Source organism: Chinchilla lanigera, unplaced genomic scaffold, assembly GCF_000276665.1.
Source record: "Chinchilla lanigera isolate Chin_1 unplaced genomic scaffold, ChiLan1.0 scaffold00046, whole genome shotgun sequence".
NCBI lineage: Eukaryota > Metazoa > Chordata > Mammalia > Rodentia > Chinchillidae > Chinchilla > Chinchilla lanigera.
Window position 1 is genome coordinate 1733225 of NW_004955447.1, and position 21357 is coordinate 1754581.

Genomic DNA, 21357 nt, shown 5'->3' on the forward strand with positions numbered 1-21357 from the left:
TTCAAGCAGCATCACATCAAGCTTGGTAACTGTTAGCCAGCTGTTTTAAATTCAAATAGAAATAAAGAGAAGACTGTCGGAGTCAGTCCTGAATTCTTGAAATTACAAGCCATGCAAGCTTGGGCAATTACTTCATTTCTTGAAACTTAGATTGCTCATCTGTAAAATGGGGATGATAATGGACCATTGTATTGTAGAGGGTTAGGATGGAGGTAATCTCTCAAAGTGTTTACACGCCATGCTGAGCAGATCACAGGCCTCTCAATAAATGTGTTCAATGGAGAAGATGAATAGGCCCTGCACCAAGAGAACATCAGAGGGGACTGAATGTGGAAACAGATTTGAGAAAAAGTGAAAGGGAGAATGTACAGGGCTTGGGGTGAGGAAGTGGATGAGTCTGGCACGTTGTACAATACAGGACACAGAGTTTTCAGATGCCTCATGCTCTCCAGCAGTGAGCACGAGCATTGGTGCTAATAGACACATCAGTGAAATTTATCTGGCACTAAAAATATCCATGCCCTGAAGTTTTCATTTAGCCTATGGAGCAGTTGCTAAGAAGACCACAGAGTTATCCTCTATATTTAGCTTCTTCATCTGTAGAGCAAGGTTGGTGATAATATGTCACGTGCTATAGATAACATGTAGAAAGCTCCTACCACAGGACCTCAAATAGCACAGTAGATATTTAGTGAATTGTAATGGAAGAGTTTTAGCACAATTCCAGGGAACAAAGGGAAAGAGGTGATCAGTTAAGTAAAGTTTTTCTCTTCCAGAGGAATAAAGTAAAATGTCGATAGATTCTGACTGCATTTAATCCAAATATAAAACTCTGAATTTTAGGGAGAAATCTCTTTCCTCATTTTTTTATCATAGACTTAAAATCTCATATTTACATAGTACAGTGCCTCCGAAGGTGAATTCATTCTGCCAAGTGTATGGATTGACAGGTTTGAACTTGAGACAGTTCGGGGAAGGCCTCTATGGCACAGCTGCGTGGTCAGGAGCTGAAGGTAAGGGAAGCACGGCTGACGCAGAGCAGCTATGCAAGATGAATCCAGTCCCTCACCCTATCTGCAGCACTTATCTGCATTCCCCTGGAATTGCAAATTTGTCCTTGGATGGCTATGTTCAGCAGAGAAAAAAAAGCAAAACATGAGATGTTTCATTTCCAACTCTTGCCCTACCTGCTAACATCTGAAGAGCAGTCTTATTAACAGTCCTCCCACACAGATCCTCCAAAGAGAAACCCTATACTCGGGGTTCTTTCGTGGCGGCACCACTGCGGCTGTGGCGAGGACAGAAAGGTTGCAGAGGGACTAATCAAAGAAAGTCAAACAAACAAACAATTTGCCTGGTAGGTCAGCGACTCGAAGAGGAAATTATAGTTTGAGGGAAATGTTTTCTGTGCACCCTCTTCTGCACACATCCCAATCAGGGCAGCTAGTTTAAAAAAACACACACTGCCCCCTGGAAAATGAAAAGTTTAAGGTACGAAAGGTGGGAGAGTAGACTTGTCATACGTAACACAAGCACCAAGGTGACAGTTAAAGGCTGGGAAAACACTGACACTGACACACAACACTTTTCTTTTGTAAGAACTGAGAAAACACTGCACGCCAAACCCCTATCCTGTGTTCACACCAGCACCATCGGACTCCAAAGCACTGCCCTTGGCCCATGTCAGCCCTAGAGGTGCTCAGGCCTTGCCCCTCCACGTCATGGTCCTCCACGGCCCCTGTAGTTCCCATCACTCGGAACGAGAAGATAGCCTGACTCTGATCAAAGCACAGAGCAGCATTTTGCGGGGTCCTTGGTGAAAATCCAGGGAGTCCAAGAGCACCTTGGAATTATATACAACTTTTTGCATCTTTGTGTTTATTGTGCATTTTCTGGTGAAAACATCACCAGTTGGAATGGGTCCTCAGCGCGGACAGGGCTTACGAAGCAGTAAAAGCCAGCTCTGTGGGTTTGTCCATCACATAGACTGCGTCGAAGACTTGCACGGTGAAGGAGGGGGAAGTCTGGGCTGCCCGGGCCCTGTGGGAGACAGGGGCTCAGGCACCACACCGAGGAAAGCGTTCCTGGCAAGAGCACTGTCCAAGCCACCCCCAAACATGGTCTTGGAACAGAAAGGACCTGAAAGAGCCCAGTCCTGGCTCTCCTGAGACTGGCAGAAGCTAAACGCATGTCCAGGGTCACGCTCCTCCAAGAGCAGTAGGTACACTCTACTAGCCCCTCCACCCCGTCTCACCATGCCACTGGCACAGAAAAACAAGTAAAATAATCACTCACTGAAATAGGTTTAAAAACCATTAGAGTCAATGTGGAAGTACTTTGACTTAGCACATCAACTGCGGCAAAAACCCAGCCTATAAGGCTAACAGACAGACACAATTCAGCACTTGCTCGGAGGGTGCCATGACTTGGGGTCTAGTAAGAAACTGTCCATGTAAAGCCCATCTGCAGAGAGCCCTGGCTCCCCACAGCCACAAGCAGGCCTCAAGAACGTGTGGAAACCAGGGACTTCCAGGACAGGGATACGCAGGGACCATATGGCCTCAGCAGAACACTTCACACAGGCAGCTGTAGAGCTATAATTAAATCTGTAGTAGTCATGCTATTATTTATTTAGCAGATTGTTTCATGTACCCTCCACCAAGGTCTCTGAGAACGTGTACCAAATTAGAACAATAGAGAATACTGAAGAAGCAGAAAGGGGAGTCGGGGGAAGCAAGGTTCAGACACAAGGGCAGGCAACAAGCACTCAGAAGCTTCCTGAGGGGTCCTTCACGTGTACCGGGGGCTCTCCCAAGCCCCTACCTGGTATTCCCACTGACAGCTGAGCCCCAGGGTCCTGTCATGCCTTCGCTCCAAGGAGCACTCCAGCCCAGAGTCTTCTCACCCCTACATGTCATCCATGGACATACATCAAATCAGAAAAGTTTAAAAGACTACCAAGTCCACGTTTCCATTTCGTGACTATATTCTTACAATATAGCCACTTGCTTCCTTTTGAACATCATAGTGGAAGAAAAAGCACTCAGTTCAAGAATCCATTCACAAGTCCCCTCTGCCGCCCGCTCCCTGGCAGAATTCACACTCCTTTCTCTGCGCTGGGACATTTCCATTCAGCATCATTCACCTTGAAAACCAGTGTGAGAGTCCCGGGCAGGGGCTGCATCTTGGTGTTTCTTGTTCTCTTAATTCCTAATGCACTGTTCAGTGTAAAGGATGCCTTAGGAAAAACTTCATAAATAAATTAGTGATAAAGCACTATTTCTTCTAAATGCATCCTCATATTTAAATAAAACTGCCTCCAGGGAACTTCTACCTGTTACTGTAGTTTTATTCCTGGAACAACAGACAACAAATGTGTTCTCTCTCCCCAGAAGGCAAGTCTCCTGAGCTCTCCTTCCCTCTGGCTTCTCACCTTGAAAGTTCAGAGTTATTTCAGTTTTTCTTCTTAAATATTATTCTGTTAGTGCCTGGGAACCTGCCTATGCTAGACCATTGTTATAACCACATCCCTTCAACTATTTTTAGATAATAAGCACTTTTGAGAAGTCTAAATTTGATGAAAATCATGAAGTTTCTATCCAAATAAAGCAGCACTTTTCATACATTGTTAATCACTTCATATTTTGAACTTACATAGTTTAGCTTTATTTTTGCTAAAATTCCTATAGTTTCAAGCCTACCAAGATCATTATCCATATTAATTCTGTTACGTACAACGAAGATAGCTAACTTGGTAAGTCTTGTGTCATCTGAATATCTGCTCTTGGGCTGGGGACATAGCTCAGTGGCACAAGCACCTGCCTGGCAAGTTCAAGGTCCTGAGTTCGATCCCTAGTACCAAAAAAAAAAAAAAAAAAAAAAAATTTCTTAAACTGAAGGTCTGCCGTTAACACCTTGTGTCCTCACCTGATGAATCTGTTTAGCACAGAATTACAAGATAAAAGTGCCATGAACTTAAAAACGTCTTCCACATTTACAATGGCTGTAATCCAACATATTTGCAGTTGAAGTGTTTATCTAGCTAAAAATCCTCTAAGGAGCCAGGCATGGTGGCACAGCCTATAATCCCAGCACACCAGGAGGCTGAGACGAGAGTCACAAGTTTCAACCCAGCCTGGGCAACTTAGTGACTTACAGAGACCCTGCCTCAAAATATAAAGTAAAAATTTAAATTTTTAAAAAGGCTTTCATGCATTGCACAGGAACACAAAGAAACAAACTTCTTCACCATAGAGCCCAAGACCACTCGGTAAGGAGCAAAATCAAGATCCAGCCAACATCCCTAGGAGTAGAAGACTCAGGCTTCTCTACCACATCAAGCAAAACATGTTTCCTATTAGCCAGAAACTCTGAAATGCTCTAAATCATACATCCTTCCATTTAATCCTTTTTCCTATTCTTTCCACATTGGATTATTACAAGCTGGGAACTCTGATCAGGAAGGCACAGGGGTTATCTCACAAAGATGCAGATTTTAAAATGTAAAACCACAGAGGCAAGTTGCCTCACTATAACTATGTTAAAGACACAAGAGTCTTCTAATAAGCCTTTTATCTTTGTTTTCATTTTCTTATTTTAATAAAGCTTCAATGTTATACCACTTCAACACATTGTTTAGAGATGAAAAAACTGCGTAGGATTTTTGTAAATATCACAGGAAACCAAAATGTGAGCACGAATCCAGGCCTTTGAAAAGCACTAGCTGCTCTGCACTCTGTTAAGACAACATTGCTCTGGGAGTTTCATAGTTGCGGGACAGGACTACCCTGGTACCTCCCTTGAAAACGCCCTTGGGACACATGTTTACAGATGTTTTCAAAATGTCCTGATGAAAACACTACTTCTCCAAGAATTCCTCTTTTATTCTTTCTTAGAGTTTCACAGCTATTTTAAATAGTGGCAGTGGTTATTTTTCTTTAAAAAAAAAAGAAAGAAAGAAAACAACTCTTCCTTTTAGAAAGCAGTGTCTGGGAGCTGCTTCCTGAAGACCCCAACTCGGTAGGATGGTCCACCTGGTTCTTCTCTGTACAAACCTGCACACAGAGCCCACCTGTTGATGTTTATGGATTCCCCTTGTTTATTTCTCAGTGTCTTCTCAAGGAAGCTCATACTGGAAGATTCTTTATCTGCAAGTTTCATGGAGAAATAATGAGCAACACAGTGAGGAAAGTAGCTTATTTCCTCTGTGAGCAAAAGATTTTTCTGGAATGAGGCAGATACATAGCTGGATTTCAACTGACTTGTTCCTGCTTATTTTCAGTAATATACTTGGATCATTACCTTAATGCTGTCCTTCAGATCTGAGCTATAATAAGGAATCTCTAAGTGAGACTGGGTTATAATGTATAGAACTAGTAAACTTGGTAATAAATCCCATTCAATGAAAAGTCCTCTCCAAGTTTGATCTGCCTTCTCCCCCAGTTTCATGTCACAAGAAATGAAGTAGCTCACATCTAAAAGCAGAATGTTGTTTTATGGTCCATGCTTTGAAATGTGAAATACTTGAATAAACTTAGCAAAAGCATGTCATCTTGCAATAGAATGTCTTCCTGTGCTGCTAGAGAACTTATTTTAAATAAAGAAATACAAAGGTTCAGTGCTATTTTCTTTAAACTATACCAGTCAGCCAACTAACTATATTTGCTCGGATTTCATTCTGAGAAAATGTATAAGTAAATTTTAACAAATGAAAGAAAGCTATATGTGACATGATTGTCCTAAGCAAAAAAAAATTAAAACTATATGTGGTAGGCAAGAATGTGTATTTCAAGCAACTTGTCAACCTAATAAAACACACTGCCAATGAGCATCACAAGAAATACTAACTTTTAAAGTAATCAGAATGAAAAGATAAGACAATAACAATACTCTGAGAACTCACTTTTAAGGAACTTTCATGGTCATCATCATTTTCTTAGCTTTTATAAAAAGTTCTAAGAGGCTAACTAGACCTTTATTTTCCCCAACTGGTCGTCTTCCGTATTACCAGAAGGAGACACCATCCTGTCCCTTAGAAGTGAAGTCAGGCATGCACATAGAAGCAGTAACTAGCCAGTGACAAATTGGGGATGCAAATACTAAGTATTCGCTTGTGTGGGCAATTCAAAACAGGCATCATTAGAATCAACTGGAATATTCAAGGAAGGATGGAAGGAAGAATGAGTCCTTGACAGGTCTTGAAGTAAAGGTAGGACTTGGAAAGGTAAAGCAAATCAGACTTTAAGCTCCATGGAAATGCACTCCCACAAACACTCATGGAAGGACGACTTCACACGTTTTTTTAGAATGAGGTAGAACGGCAGAGTGCAAAGTTAAGCATGTGAAATCTCCCAGTGCCAACTTAGTGAGGTAAATCTGAAAGATAAGCAATGATATCTAAAAATAAAATGGACTTCCATCCCACCCAAACTTACTACAAAACAAAACCACACAGATAGTAGCTGATTTAAATGATGAAATTGGCAATGATAATGGAGATTTGGATAGTACTTTAAATATTATTAAGCAACTTCCTGTTCACACCACAGTCCTGTGGAGAAGGCAGTTGTAACTAGCACCTGTGTTATCAATCAGAAATACAAAGTTCACAAGAGTTAAGAGTTAACATGTTTATTTAATTCCACGATGTTCTTCCTGTAATGAACCTAGTGAAAAAGTTCAAAAACTACTTTTCCCACTTACCGGGAAAAAAGTTACAATGATAAATATCTGTGGACTTAGAGACCTAGAGGTGACGTATTTATATCTGGAAGGAATTAGGTGAAGTACAAATGAAAATTCACAAATCAAGTGGGTTCTGAACCTGTTATCCACTGTTGTCCATAGATACCATGTCAACTAGCTAATCTCATCTACTTTTGCTAATTTCACTTGGGGCTTTAACTACAAAAATAGAAATTAACATCAAAATGCTGAATTTCATCAGATATGAGGAGCTGGGGACATTTTTTGAAGAATTCTCAAAGTCACAACATTTTCCATTTATTGGCTGAATCAAATCATTCACTTGTGTGGTTAAACTAGATAGTTACATTCCAGTTTATTTCTCCTGCTTTTTACCTAACTATTGAAGGAAGAACGTTTCATTTGTTTTCTGTGGAAGAGATGGTGGAAAGATGCTTCTCTCTGACTGACGGCTCCGGCCCACGGTAATCTTTCTTTCACTGAACCCCAGAGGCACCCGGCCATGAGGATCCCAGTTTACTAGGTCTCCCCAGGTAGACATAGGCTCACAATCTGAGACCACATGTCCAACATTCTAAAATTATGTCAGCCTCTTCACTGACCCCCACCAAGGCACAAACATACAACACTGACTCCTTCAATCCCTGCAGTAGAGATGGAAATGTGCATCCAGCCACCACAAGACCCTTAAGAATTTTCATAATTATGTTTAACAGTAATTCTGATGCTCAGTCTCTTCAGCACGGTGTGTGCCTCAAAGGCAAATAAAGGCCAGAAATTACCAAATGGACACCAGTTTCACTGTGGCTTCAGGCCTAAAAGACACCCTGATCCAAATACATACAATTCATTATACAGATTAAAAGCAGAGATATACAGACCAGAGCAGAGCTCTAAACCTTAGATGTCGTTTAACTTTAGGGAAATTGCTTCATCTCTTCAGGTCCCGTGTTTGCCAACATCTGTGAAACAGGGCTGACAGAACCAACTCCCAAGCACTGGCATAAGTCAGTGTGAAATCTGTATCAGCTGATGCTATTTACTCCTTACCCGGGAGCAGACCCAGTCAGCCATCCTGTCACTGGACATCTGTCTCAATGCTAGCAGGGAGGGCATCTGAATGTCCAACACTGTAGCTAATTTTAACGTTCAAAGCTGACAATGGAACAACTGACTTACTGTCCAACCTCTTATACGTGCATGGAATGAGACTTAGGCAGAAGTATCTGCTTGGTATGATTAAGTACCGGCTCTCGATTATAGGAAAAATATCCTACTGCCTTTCTAATATGGTGACGGTAGAAAAAGAAACACTGTTGCTATCATTTGAGTTCAGTTCTAGGAGTAATGCCAGATCATTGCTGGTAACACATGGAAACATCAGGGAGCTCTGCTAATGACTGATAAGGTCATGAGATTCTGCCGAGGCAACTAAGTCAACTAGCCTCAGGATCAATAAGAAGGGTGAACCGCGAACAGTGGGAACGCTTCTCTTCCTGAAGAAGAGTACACGCAGCTTCCACTGTGGTGTAACAGACTGCAAAGGCTGGGGGTTGAGGGCAACAGGGAGCAGCGGAGTCTGTTCTGATGCCTACATGGCTGCGACAGTCCTGCTCCTTCTGTCAGCCCTCCTGGATGGCAGCACTCCTTCAGAGCTCTACCAAGCCACTTCCAGGTAACCAACTGTGCAGTCTGGCTATCAGTTCACCAAAGATTCTCTGGGGTGATAGGGAAAGGGAATCAGAGCCGAGCTACAAATGTGTCCGGTGAAGCTTCACAGACAACATCTGACCAACTTATCTTGCAATTTTTCCTTTGATTACAAATGCTGACCACCAAGAAAGGCTCTTGAGAGGATGCCATTTTTGGCTGCCAAGAAAATTCCTAGAGCCTGAATCGCTCTCAGAGCTGGAACAGCTGGAACAATAAGGAACACATCGGGCCAAGCCTACAACCACGGTAGTGTTCACGTCCTTACCTCAGGACACCGTGGAGCTGCCAGCCCAGCATCGTTACCGGGACAGGAAACTCATGTCCATCCTATTTCAAGCTTCTCAGGAAAGCCCCAAAACAAGTAGGAGGCAAGTGCTGGCTGTTGAGATTTTGTTCACTTTAATTGCATTTAAGCTTTTACTGGTGCAAATCATAAAGAAACCCAAATCTGGCTGGCAAACTGTACCTGAGCAGTGGAGAAGCCTTGTTAAAGTATTTTCAAAATGTATGACACAATCAATCTATTCTATCTTTGGGGAAGTTAATTGGATTGGCAATATATGGTGATCCAGCAATTGAACTTAGGCCAGAAAAACTTATGGAAAAATGCAGAAGATTATAGAAAGGCTATATTACTTACAGGTTTATTTATAAGCACAAAGAACTGAAAACTCAATACTGATTAACAGAAGATCATTTCAATAAAATATGATTCATGCATCCCATACAGCCTTTAGGAACAATAAGGCAGTTTCTGTACATTATTAAGCTAAACAAAAATGTTACAGAACAGTATGATCCTGTTTCTATTCTATATGCGTGAGTGTGTAAGTATTTGTGCATCAAAAGTGCCCAGAAGATGTGGGAAAAGAGAAGGGAAAGAAGGAGAAATTTTGTATGTATGTATATACAGGATAGTTAACATGGTTGTTCTTCTGTCTTCTATTTCTATGCTGAAAGAAACTGTCAATGAATCTTTGGTTGACCAGTATTGCATGTTTATATCTGTTTTCACGAGAAGCCACTTTGAAGATATCAATATGTAATACAACCACCATTGTTAATTCCCTACCACTTTGTTTGTAACTCTGTATTGTCTGTATTGTGCTTGTGATATGTTGTAAAATGTTGTATGTCTGTTAATGTTTCCCTCCTTTTATCTTTAAAATAAAAATAAAAAAAAAAATAAAAAAAAAAAAGTGCCCAGAAGACTCTGTATCAAAATGCTAATAGTAGTTATTTGAGGAGTTAGAATTTAAGAATTTTCCCCTTATATTTTATTCATGTTTGCCGTATTTAAATTTTATAGCAGTTTCATATATTTTTGAATTAGAAACCTCTAAACTTTTGAAACTACTGTACATAATAGCATATTACTGTAGTACAAGAGAACAAGTGCATGTGTATATTTATAACTATAGCATATATTATTTTTTAATCACGCCCTTAGGTTGCTCACCATAAGCACTACTACTTTCAAGATTTGTACCGATTTGTCACTTCCAAGAGGAAAAGGGGTTTGTTTGTTTTATGAAGTCTTCGTCGGACATAGGTAACTTGTGACGTGAGAATATCTCTCCACCAAAGATCAGCGTTGGTGCCGTCCATGTGTCACTCTGCACCGCGCTTCCTAAGTGTGCTCCCAGCACCTGCTCACAGGCAGAACACTACCCACTGGGGACAGAGCCAAGGACATCAGATATGGAACGTGCCACTGTATTCTTTAGAATATGTAAAAACTACACTGCTTTTTGCTCAATGTCAGCCCGGGGACATGACGCTCCTGGAGCTGGAGTCCATCACGGCACAGGTAAGGAGAGGGCACCATGCTGTCCCTGCCCAGCAAGCTCCCCATCGGCACCAAGGACAAAGCCGCTTGCGCTCCTCGCTCCTGAGCAGGAGCTCAGGGAAGGGCCATCCCTCCTGTGGCACCACGTGGGCAGGAGCCTGACATCAGCCGTGGGAACACCAGCCAGAGGCAACCTCACTCAAACCACTCAACCTCGCTACCCTCCTGCTCCATAGCGACTTATAATGCATTGAAATACTTAGACATTCGACTAATATAGATTCATTTTTAATATAACTGACACTGCAGAGAAAATATTTTAACTAGGAAACTCTTTTTCTTCCTTATACTTCCTTGACACAGAAGAATGTCTTTCACGGACAGTTCATCACAAGGCCTCACTTCTGTGGCTGCTGTGTTAGGAATCAGCACTGCTGGGCCTGCAGTGCTGTGGATCTAACACGCAGAAGCCCTGAGCAGGGCTGCACACAGGACAACCTGGACTGCTTTGTGCACCTTCCTCAGTGCTGCACACCTGCTACCTTTGCCTCAGCCTCCTTTTGTGTGCTTTTCCGGATCTGAACGTGCCGCTCTCATTCTGGTCTCACTCTTGGTTCCACCTATGAAACTCTTGCCCAGGTCTTCCCTGTGCCCGCCCTCCTACCTGAAAAGCAGCTTTCCTGTACCTCTTCATATTATCCTGCATTCTTGTCAGTGTACTATTTATCAGCATGGGAAATCATCCTATCCCCTTTACTGTTTTGGTTTGTTGCTAACTATCTCTTACTTTAAGCATCAAAGTTCTATGAGTCAAAAATGTATCAGTTTCATTCACCTCTGGAGCCCACCACTCAGAACACTTTCCAGCCCAGAATGGAAGCTCTCAGTGCACAGGTGCATTCCAGTTACAGGGAACACAGTACAGTTCACATGCACTGTGCCTTCACGGTTACTTAAAATCATACTTCTAGCTATGAAACTGAACTTGGTTAATAAATCTGAAAGTATTTTGGTGGAGTTTTGGGGGTCTTCTATGCAGAGTATTGTGTCATCTGCAAATAACAATAATTTAACTTCTTCCTTTCGTATCCTTATCCCTTGCATTTCTTTCTCTTGTCTAATTGCGCTGGCTAATGTTTCCAGAACTATATTGAATAAGATTGGTGACAGTGGACATCCTTGCCTTGTTCCAGATTGCAGAGAGAAAGCTTTCAGTTTCTGACCATTTAGTATGATGTTGGGAGTTAGTCTGTCACAGATGGCTTTTATCAGATTGAGACAAAGACCATCTATTCCAATTTTCTGTAGGGTTTTTATCATGAATGAGTGTTGGACTTTATCAAATGTTTTTCCTACATCTATTGAGTTGATCATGGGAATTTTGTCTATGGCTCTTTTGATATGCTATATTAACACTCAAAAATCAATAACATTCCTGTACACAAATAACAAATTCACTGAGAGGGAAATTAGGGAAACAACCCCTTTCACAATAGCATAAAAAAAAATGAAATACTTAGCAATCATTTTAACAAAGGAAGCAAAACATCTATACACTGAAAACTACAGAATTTGGAAAAAGAAGATTGAAGAGATTCATTCTCAGAAAATGAAAAGATATCCCTTGTTTTTGGGTAGGAAGAACCAACATAGTGAAAATAGCCATACTTTCAATAGTTATACAGATTTAATGTAATCCCAATCAAAATACCATTAGCATACCTCACAGAACTAGAGAAAACACTCCTAAAATTCATTTAGAAGACACACAGAATAGCAAAAACATCTCTAGGCAATAAAGGCGAGGCAGAAATTATACTACAAAGCTACTGATAAAAATAGCATGGTACTGGCAAAAAAAACAGACCTGAGGATCAGTGGAACAGATTAGAAGATGCAGACACAACTCCAAACATACTCAGCCACCTTATCTTTGACAAAGGGGCATATTCACAGGAAGACAGAGAGCCTTTTTAATAAATGCTGTTAGCAAAATTGGTTTTCTACATGCCAAAGACTAAACCTAGTCTATTACCATGCACTAAACTAAAATAAAAATGGAACAAAGATCTAAATACTAAAACGGAAACACTAAATCTGCTGGAAGAGAGAATAGGTAGAACGCTTAAAGACAGGTGCAGGCATAGACTATGAACAAAACCCCATATGCAAGGGATATATTACAAAGAGTCAACAACTGGGATCTCATCTTTTAAAAAAGCTTTTGCACAGCAAAAGAAATCACCAACAGAGTGAAAAGACAACCAATAGCCTGGGAAAAAATTTTCGCCAATTGTTCCTCAGATAAAGGACTAATATCTAGAATATATAAAGAACTGAAAAAATCAGACCCTCCCCCAAATTAAAAACAATCAGACCCCCCCATCTAAAAATGGATAAAGAAGATGTGTGTGGTTTTTTATACAATGGAGTACCACTTAGCCATAAATAAGGATAAACTTGAGACATTTCTAGCTAAATGGATAGACCTTGAGACCACACTCCTAAGTGAAATAAGTCTGACACACATGTGTAAATAGTGCATTGTTTCTCTGATGTGAGAAACTGAAAGTGTAAATAAGGACCAAAATGTATAATAGATATTGTGAATAAGAAGAAATAATTCAAAAGCAAAGGGGAACTACAGAGGAGGGAGGGGGAAAGGAAGGAAGGGAGAAGAAAAGGATGAGAAAAGAAAGATAAAATGGAGACAAAGCCTTTGTAAATTAGGAGGGAAAGAGGGATTGAAGAGAGAGGAGGGGAATGGGAAAGAAAGGAGAAGCAGACACACCATGTACAGTAGGTTCAAATTCCCTACGATGAACGTGATCATTATGTGTATCTAAATTGTACCAATAAATTTAATAATAAAAAATAAGAAACACACAAAACCATACTCCTAAATTATCTGAGAGGCTCCACTTCCTGTGTTAAAAGCAGGAGGCAGAGGTCAGTTGGTGCAGCGCATGTTTACCTGCTTCATTTTAACACAGGCACGGAACTATCCTGATTCTCAAACCAACATATCCTTGAAGTCAACATCAGCGTCCGTGCCTCCCCACCACTGCCAACCCCCAGCTGTTGGGAAGACACAGGGCAAGAAAAGGAAGCTGTGGTAAGCAGATTTCTAGGAGAGACGGAAATGGTGCTGATGAACATCCAAGCCCAAACTGGTCCCACTTGAGGAGGGCCAGAGGGTGGGCATCACTTGGCTACACAGGCGCCCCGCAAACACACAGCGGAAGAAAAGCTGTGTCTGCTGAGCCACAGGCAGCTCCAGGCCACCACCAACACGCCCCAACTCAGGACACAAAGGCTGCGCTTCACAGCATGCCTTTTCTCAGGTTTTTATGGACAAGGACTCCCTTGGAGCTCTCCTGACACAGCAGCGTCTCATTGGTCCCTGTAAGTATGCTAAAGCCCAGCATTACAATCTAGGAAAATATGAGCATTTCCTAGCCGCTGCCCCTCCCCGGAGGGTGAGGAAGACCACACGCGCTCAGTGCAGGGTGATCTGCTCGGTGTTTGGCTGAGCCCTGAACAGAACAGAGGATGAGATGCTCCAGTCCTGTCCAGCACTGTGAGAGTGAAGTAGCTATCAATCCTCAGGGAAGCAGTGGGCAAGCCCTGGGTTGGAAATGCACCTTCAGAACCAGGAGAGTCAGTGCTGATGAGTGGACTTAACGTGCCTATACCACATATGTGCTACAAAAGGACTGGCTCAGTCATTCCATCTCAGAATGTTTCCTTCCAGATTTCATTTTACAGCAATCACTTCACAAATTAACCTTAGGCCAAATTCAATCAGAAAACCTATAGGATGAATTCCCAGGGAAGACGGTTACACAATGAGTATCACGGATGTGAAAACCGGATAAGCACTGATAAGGTTACTGAGCCAGTATATCTTGCAGCCAATCTGCAAGGTGTTTCTGATACAGCATCTACAGCCCCTCCACAACCCATGGGCCACAATTAATGGTGAGAGGTTGTTGCCTTATTGATAAAACTGGAAAAAAACCCTTTTGAAACTATTGTACCACTAAGCTCACTACATCTACAAGAGTAAAAGCTATGAAACAAAAGAATGGGGGAACTTTCTTATCTCTCAGCTGATACAATACTCATGTGAGAACTGGAACTCAAGACCTTGCATTTAATGAGCACACATCTCACGTGTATGTAAATTTTCAAAAAGAAAGAAAAGAAATAAAGGGAGATTGAAAACCAAATCAGTCCAATATCATCAAGATAACCAGACAATGTAAAAAAAAAACTCCATAGCAACAAAATAGAAGAGATTATTTATGTAGATTCACAACTAGATGAGCTCCAGATGTATTTTTTAATCTATTCTCCACACGTGTTTTTCTGCTTAATAAATATAACATCCAAGTTGGAATATGGCTGAAACACTGAATTGCCTGAATTCTGGCTATCCTCATCTGCTGTTAACTATTTTGAGCTCTTTCCCCATTGGGCAGCCGCTCCTGAAATCATAAGCACATAGGCTTGGCAGAGTCAGAAAGAAAAAACAAATGCAGTCCACAGACTTGTTTCTTCTATTTTCCCCAAACAGAATCTTAAAAAAAAAAAAAAATGCCCTCACATTTTGTCACTATGTAGCTGTCAGAGCCATTCTGTTCCTCCTCCTAACTCTCCACTTTAAATTCATCGCTGGTGTTACTGGTATGTTTCTAGCTCCAGGAAGTTACCAGGCACCATCACAAGTGCTCAGACTGTATCCGAGCAGAACAATCTGTCAATCAGTCTCAATTGGATGGAAGTTTTTTGGGCCAACTTGGACAAGCACACAGGACAGCTTTCACTTTTCTGCCAAGATCACTTCCAGGACATTGGCTAATTAATTACAAAAGCTTTTTCAAAACAACTTTGAGCCTGGCAACTTTTTTTCCCTACCCGAACAGGAAAAACAGGTTAAAAAATAAAAGCTCAGGTTCACTGTGTTAAAATAGATTTTCTTTTTTTTTTTTTTTTTTTTAAAAGAAAGGCCTGTATTTGCCATAACTTCAATTTATTTCCAAGTCTATTTTTTCTTCCTTTGTCCTAAAAAGAAACAGGATTTGAAGTTACTAGAAGAGTGGTTATGGAAACTGAAAGTATCAGTTTGAATTTCTCCTCTACTGTTGGTCATAGAATAGACGGTGGGTTGGTTAGAAAGTGCCTCTTCAAGCTCTTGGTAGGAGAAGACAAACAGAATTTCCTTTTGGAAGGAGAACTCATTGGCTATTATAGAGATGCAATTTAGACAAAGAGATGTTCTTACAATGGAACAGTCATTATCCCTCTCCTGCTGACTTTGAAAACAGTAAAACTCCTGGGTTAAATCTTCTGGCTTCCTCTCAACAGCAGTCCTGGTGTCCATGAGAGGCTGGTAATGGACAGTGGAGAGTCTAGTTTTAAGGACCCAATCACACACTGAATCTACAACAGTCATGATGTTCTAACATATTTCTTCCATTTCTAGAATCAAAGTCTTATGTAATTCATATCTTACATCATCACACAATTTCTTCATATGTCCAGACATGAAGAAGAAACCCAAGACGGTAAGAAATTTTAGGCATTTATCAGCTGCCTATTGGCTCATTCTAGCTAGAGGAGAGCTGTCCCTAATAAAAGTGGTCTTCCTCAAGAGTCCATCAGCCAGACGCAACGAGTCATAATCAGAGTGCTCCCTCACCCAACTTCAGGATCCCTGGCAAACAACACAAACAACATTGCCTGGTAAATATGGAATGGAGCCAACATGTACATAATGGCTCTGAAGGCAATTCTCACAGCCTAGGTTCCCCCTCTCCTGCTACCAATGTACCCAATATTTAAATAACCTTCTCCCCTGGAGAGGAAGAATCCTATCAGCACTTGAAGGAGAACCAGCTCAAGGACTCAAGAACTAATCAGAAGGTACAGAAGGAGGGAAGATATCAGCCCTGATTAGAACAGAGTCTTCTTCTGGAGAACACTAGAGAATTCATAAAGAAGGAGAACACTGGATTTTGTAGGAGCTTAAAAGGAATACAGGAAATTTTGAACTTCACTTGATAGGAAGCCATTATAAGATTCTAATCCAGAGTAGAAAACTGAGGGAAATAATATGAAATGTGTATTGAATTGAGAGAAAACAGGGACAAGGGATTAGTTCCAAAGGTTTTTCTAGCAATTCAGAGCTGCAGTGATGAAGGCCCTACAGTAGGGTGCTGGTTAAGAAGGAGAAGGTAGAAAGAACCCAAGGGCCATTTCAAGAGAAAGAACATAATTTCACCTTTCCTGTACTTTTTAGAATTTACCATGGCCTATAAACTTCTGTCATTACTACAAGTGCTGCCAGTTAAAGAGGAACACTGTCATAAATATTGCTTTTTTTAGAAAAAATAGCAAAGTGTGAAAAGAGAAAATTTCAAAGCCATCCTACTTAGAAAAGAGAGAGAGGGAGAGAATAAGGTCACACAAATGATACACAATTAACATGTCAAGTACGAAGCCAACAAGAATCATATTCTTCTATTATATCAAAGAACAAAACATTAGTTATAAGAGCAAGAATTAGATATTGGATTTTTTAAACTGAGCTATATGTTGCTTCAATTTAGTAAAGGAGAAAGTTACTGTCTATCCCATAATTGGCCAGTTTTGAAAAAATTAACAGGACGAGACATTTTTGCTTTCATGTTCCTTGCCCCTACCAACATGGAAAACTTTCCTCACCACCCCAAGGAAACAGGCTAAGATTGCCACCATTCTTAAAAATTATTTTAAAAATATACTACTTTTATTTCTTTGACACTGAGGCTTTTTTAAATCAGGAGGCATCATTTTATAATATCAACATACTATATTCTGGAAATCTGCACCAGATACACACCCAACTGGGAAAAAGGCCATGCCTATGTCACATTCTTTTCAAAAGAAAGCAAACAGGGGGCTGGGGATTTAGCTCAGCGGCAAAAGCGCCTGCCTGGCAAGCGCAAGGTCGTGAGTTCGGTTCCTGGTACCAGAGAAAAACCAAAAAAAAAAAAGAAAGCAAACAGAAATTCCCAAGCTGAATGCTCTTCATTTCGAATGGGCTACTTCCTATATGTGGTGACAGACAAATACACAGAGAGTGAGACAACTATTACAACCCTAGCCTGATGCATCTCCCCAAATTAAACAATTCCAGGCTTTCTTAGCCCTTTATAGTTTATTAAAATACTTCTTCATAAAATATGTCATTTAATCCCCACAACAAACCTGAGGAAGAGGTTATTCCTATTTTAAAGCAAAGCCAGAGGCCAGGGATATAGCTCAGTGGCGTAGCACCTGCCTGGCAAGTGTGAGGTCCTGAGTTCAATTCCCCATACCAAAAAAAAAAAAAAAAAAAAAAGTCAAGTCAAATGTAGCCCCAAGGTTAAAACTGTCCAGGTGAACACATCCACAAAGACTGGAGGCAGGATTCAAATTCTGCCCTGACTCCAGAGCAGTTAGTGTATTGCTTCCCTCTCCTCACAGAAAGTGCGAGCTCCTCCCTACAGAGAATGGCCCAGAACCTTTCCCAGCATCTCTGAGATACACATCCATCCTTATATTTCAAAGTGGCGATAATCCTTTGCTTACCTGGTCCTTCTCTGGCTTATCAGAAATGTCGTTGAGACTGGAGGAAGTCAGGTTCCTATGGGTCATGGCTGGGCTACCTGGAAAAACATAAGTGTACTTTCAGTCAGGATTTCTTTGCAGAAAACACAGTTTGCTTTGCATACTTCACAGACACTACTGGATGGCAATGGGAATGATGGCAATGCTTTTAAACACATCAGGATTCTCCCGAAGAGTTTTCCAGAATCCAGGTTGGAGTGTAAACATCACTAAATGGAAAGAAGGTAAAGGCCCAAATATTTTAAGTCTTACTGCCTGGTTTTGTTAGAAGATAAATTAAACTTGGAAAAAAAAGATTGGCCTAAAAATAAATCTTCTCCCAGTTTGGCTTACTTTATGTCATCTCCTCTCCTCATGCTAATCTACCTGGTTTCTTTTCTTCTTCTGATTGCTTGGAGAAACCACCTATTCTCCCCACCGGTGGAGCTGGACTCTGGATACAAGCCGGGATTTCCTGTTCCCCAGGCCTTGCCTTTGCTTCCCAGAGCACCATCCTCTGATCTGCCAGAAAAGCCACCTGCCTTCCTTCCCTGGTGGATGCTTCACTCACCACTACTTCTTCTTAGTGGGCATCTGATCCAGAATCCTCATTCTTTGCCTTAAAAGTTCCCTTTTCTCTCCGAATTCCCATTTTCCAGTCTAAAATAAGCAGACCCATTCTTCCTCCTTAGCACATGAAACCTCTCCTTCGAGTCAAAGGCTGAATTTCACTGGGAATACTACATGAAAACTAATTTTCCCAGCAATATAGCAAGCCAAGATAAAATTCAATTGAGATGTATCCAGTTACTCTTGACACAGTTATACACAGACAGAGAGAAGGGAAATACAGAACAGCCACGGACCATTTTCAGGGAGGCCATGTGACTCAACAGAATACTGAACTTTCATTCTGCAGTTGGACCTGACATTTCTAGGCTTACTAAGCAAAAAAATAACTTTTGAAAACCAAGGTGTTTGACCCAGCCCTGCAGGGTGCTGAGTAATGCATTCATTATTAATCCTCAATGATCCGACTCAGGCTGGTCTTCACAGCAAGAGGACAAGGGTTGGAAAGAATCACAGAAGTTCAAACATAGCTTCACCTTGGCTTCCACAACATTCTTCAGAACACAGACTTTACTTCTTGCAGATAGAAACTCCAAAACACATAATTTTAAAAAACTAAAGTCTATTCTGAATAGGTTAATGTCGATGTAATAGCAGCTCTTTAAATAATATAATCACCTTTAACTACTAGATCAGAAAAAGTCCGTTTTCCTGAGCTAGCAAGACAGAGTATTTTCCACTCTGCTGCATTTCATTGAGTAAGCATGGCCTAGATCTCCTAAATCCGCTACCTGGTAGGGTTTGTTACTCTAGGAAAAATCTGAGCACAGGGCATTATTAAAGGCAACATCTGAAAAAGTGCTTCATAAGCAAAAAAGAGAACCTCCCTAAGGTCACAGTGTCAGCTCTGAACCAAGTGCTAGACTTCCAGCGTCCATTCAGTATAAAAGACATCAGACACAAACCTGAATGCCCCCAAACAGTGCTTATGAAACAACTAGAAAATGATGAATAGCTATAATTTTGCCCTTCAAATTAAAAAAAACTGTTATTTGCTATCAGTGAATATTTTGTCTGAATAAGTGAATTATGAATTCCTAAAGCAATGAAGCTTTAGCAATCTTGATCATATTTATTAGTTAAAATCAGTTGCTGTAGATGCATAGATCAGATTGATTTTTAATTATCAAATTAATTATATGTAAATAGCAGTATTGAAATAATTTGAAAGCAGTTTTTCATTAAGTAAATTAACTGGGCAACAGTCTAAACATACTGATTTGCTTTGGAAAATCTTTATAAATACTGTAAAGGTGTATTTCAGCACAATCACTGTCCTAATTGCTGCGAAACTTGAATAGGTAACAGGCAAATGAGGAAGGTTTTTACTACAATGATAAACTTGACTGACGTGACAACTTTTCAGAGAAGCCGCATGTGTGGTCTCATTATTTCTCTCATTTCTGAAAGGCAGTTGTAATACAGGGACCTATATTTATACTATATGGGAGCCGAAGAAAGATGCAGGAACCAGACAAGAGAGAAAAAGCTGATATTAAGAAATAATCAAGGGCTGGGGATTTAGCTCAGCGGCAAAAGCGCCTGCCTGGCAAGCGCAAGGTCGTGAGTTCGGTTCCCGGTACGGGAGAAAAACCAAAAAAAAAAGAAATAATCAAATCTATTGTCCCTCCTAAACCGCCTCTGGTTCCCATTAACAAAAGTGATGAATGTCACTAAGATTTCACTTTGCAAATTGTACACTGAATGAGCTCAGAAGTCAACAGTTCCAGATAATTAAGCAAGATGAGCTGCAGTCTTCAAACTTCTCTCATCTTCTCCCCTATCAAGCTTCCCTGCCCAGTCTCCAATACCTCGCACCAGAAACAAACACTTCCATAGCCTCTAAATCGGGGTTTCCAAAGTGCAGTCTGTGAGCCAGCAGCATCTGCACCACCACCACCACCTGCCGCACCACTTACTAAAATGCACGTTCCTGAGACTAACCCCAGACCACTCGGGGTGTGCAGCATAGTAATGTGGGTTTTAGCAAGCCTTCCAAGCAGTTCTGAAGCATGCTAAAGAGAGAAAATCACTGTTCAAAATAAAACAGTCACCTTCCCAGGATGTGCCCCATCAGAATGTGAGGTCAAAGAAACATATCCCAACTAGAATGGCCAGAGGGGAGCCCTGACAACTTGCCCTTCTCTATGACCCTGCTTGAAACTATCCTAACTCAAGCAAATCATTCAAGTCACATCCTTGCCACATAAACACATAAAAAGAAGATTTGCTTTTCAATCTGAATCCTTACCTATCCAACTAAATAGCTGGTTCACTTTGTTTTGGAAACTCACTGTTTGATCAACTTTTTCCAGAAACATGTTACCCAAATCAAAGACCTGGCCAGAGCCAAAAGAGATTACAAATCAGATTACAGTGGGAATCAGAAATGTATGTGTGGATTTGGGCAAACCTAGAAAGTTGTTACACAACAGGCCCCTGACAATGTTCTATTGTGCACACTTTGCAACTGACATGCAATAAGACACAGTCAGAATAAATCAGTGCTCTCTATTTACAGTCTTGACCTATAATGCACATTCATTATATACAGTGAGTAGGGGGATCCACAGAAAAATGTTACCTGGGGATGTTAACTTCCTGGAGCAGGCAGTGACAAGTCCAGGTTAGCATTAGTGGGTCCTGTCCATTTAAAACCCAGCGTGTATAAATGCCTTTGATTGTTCTTGGCCCCCCAAAAACAACTTTTTCTTAATTTTGATTTTGAAAAGAGAAGAATCAATCTTCAAGTGCATAGTCATATTTAATTTCCATATCACTGTTTTCTGGCCATAAGGAAGAGAAAGCTTTAGAGAATCACATTTTCAAGCAGTTTCACACAATCAAAAACAATTTCATTTTTTAAAGTACCCATTTGGCAGGTA

At 40.9% G+C, this 21357-nt stretch overlaps 1 protein-coding gene across 4 annotated transcripts in view; it reads right to left on the reverse strand.

Annotated features, from left to right (window-relative positions):
• Slc4a4 (solute carrier family 4 (sodium bicarbonate cotransporter), member 4) overlaps positions 1–21357 on the reverse strand; it is a 300806-nt gene that overhangs the window by 133239 nt on the left and 146210 nt on the right. For all 4 annotated transcript variants that reach the window (XM_013518567.1, XM_005392771.2, XM_005392772.2 and 1 more), the window contains exon 7: positions 17825–17901. In XM_013518567.1, the coding sequence (XP_013374021.1) occupies positions 17825–17901 (77 nt within the window). The remainder of the gene's footprint in view (positions 1–17824; positions 17902–21357) is intronic.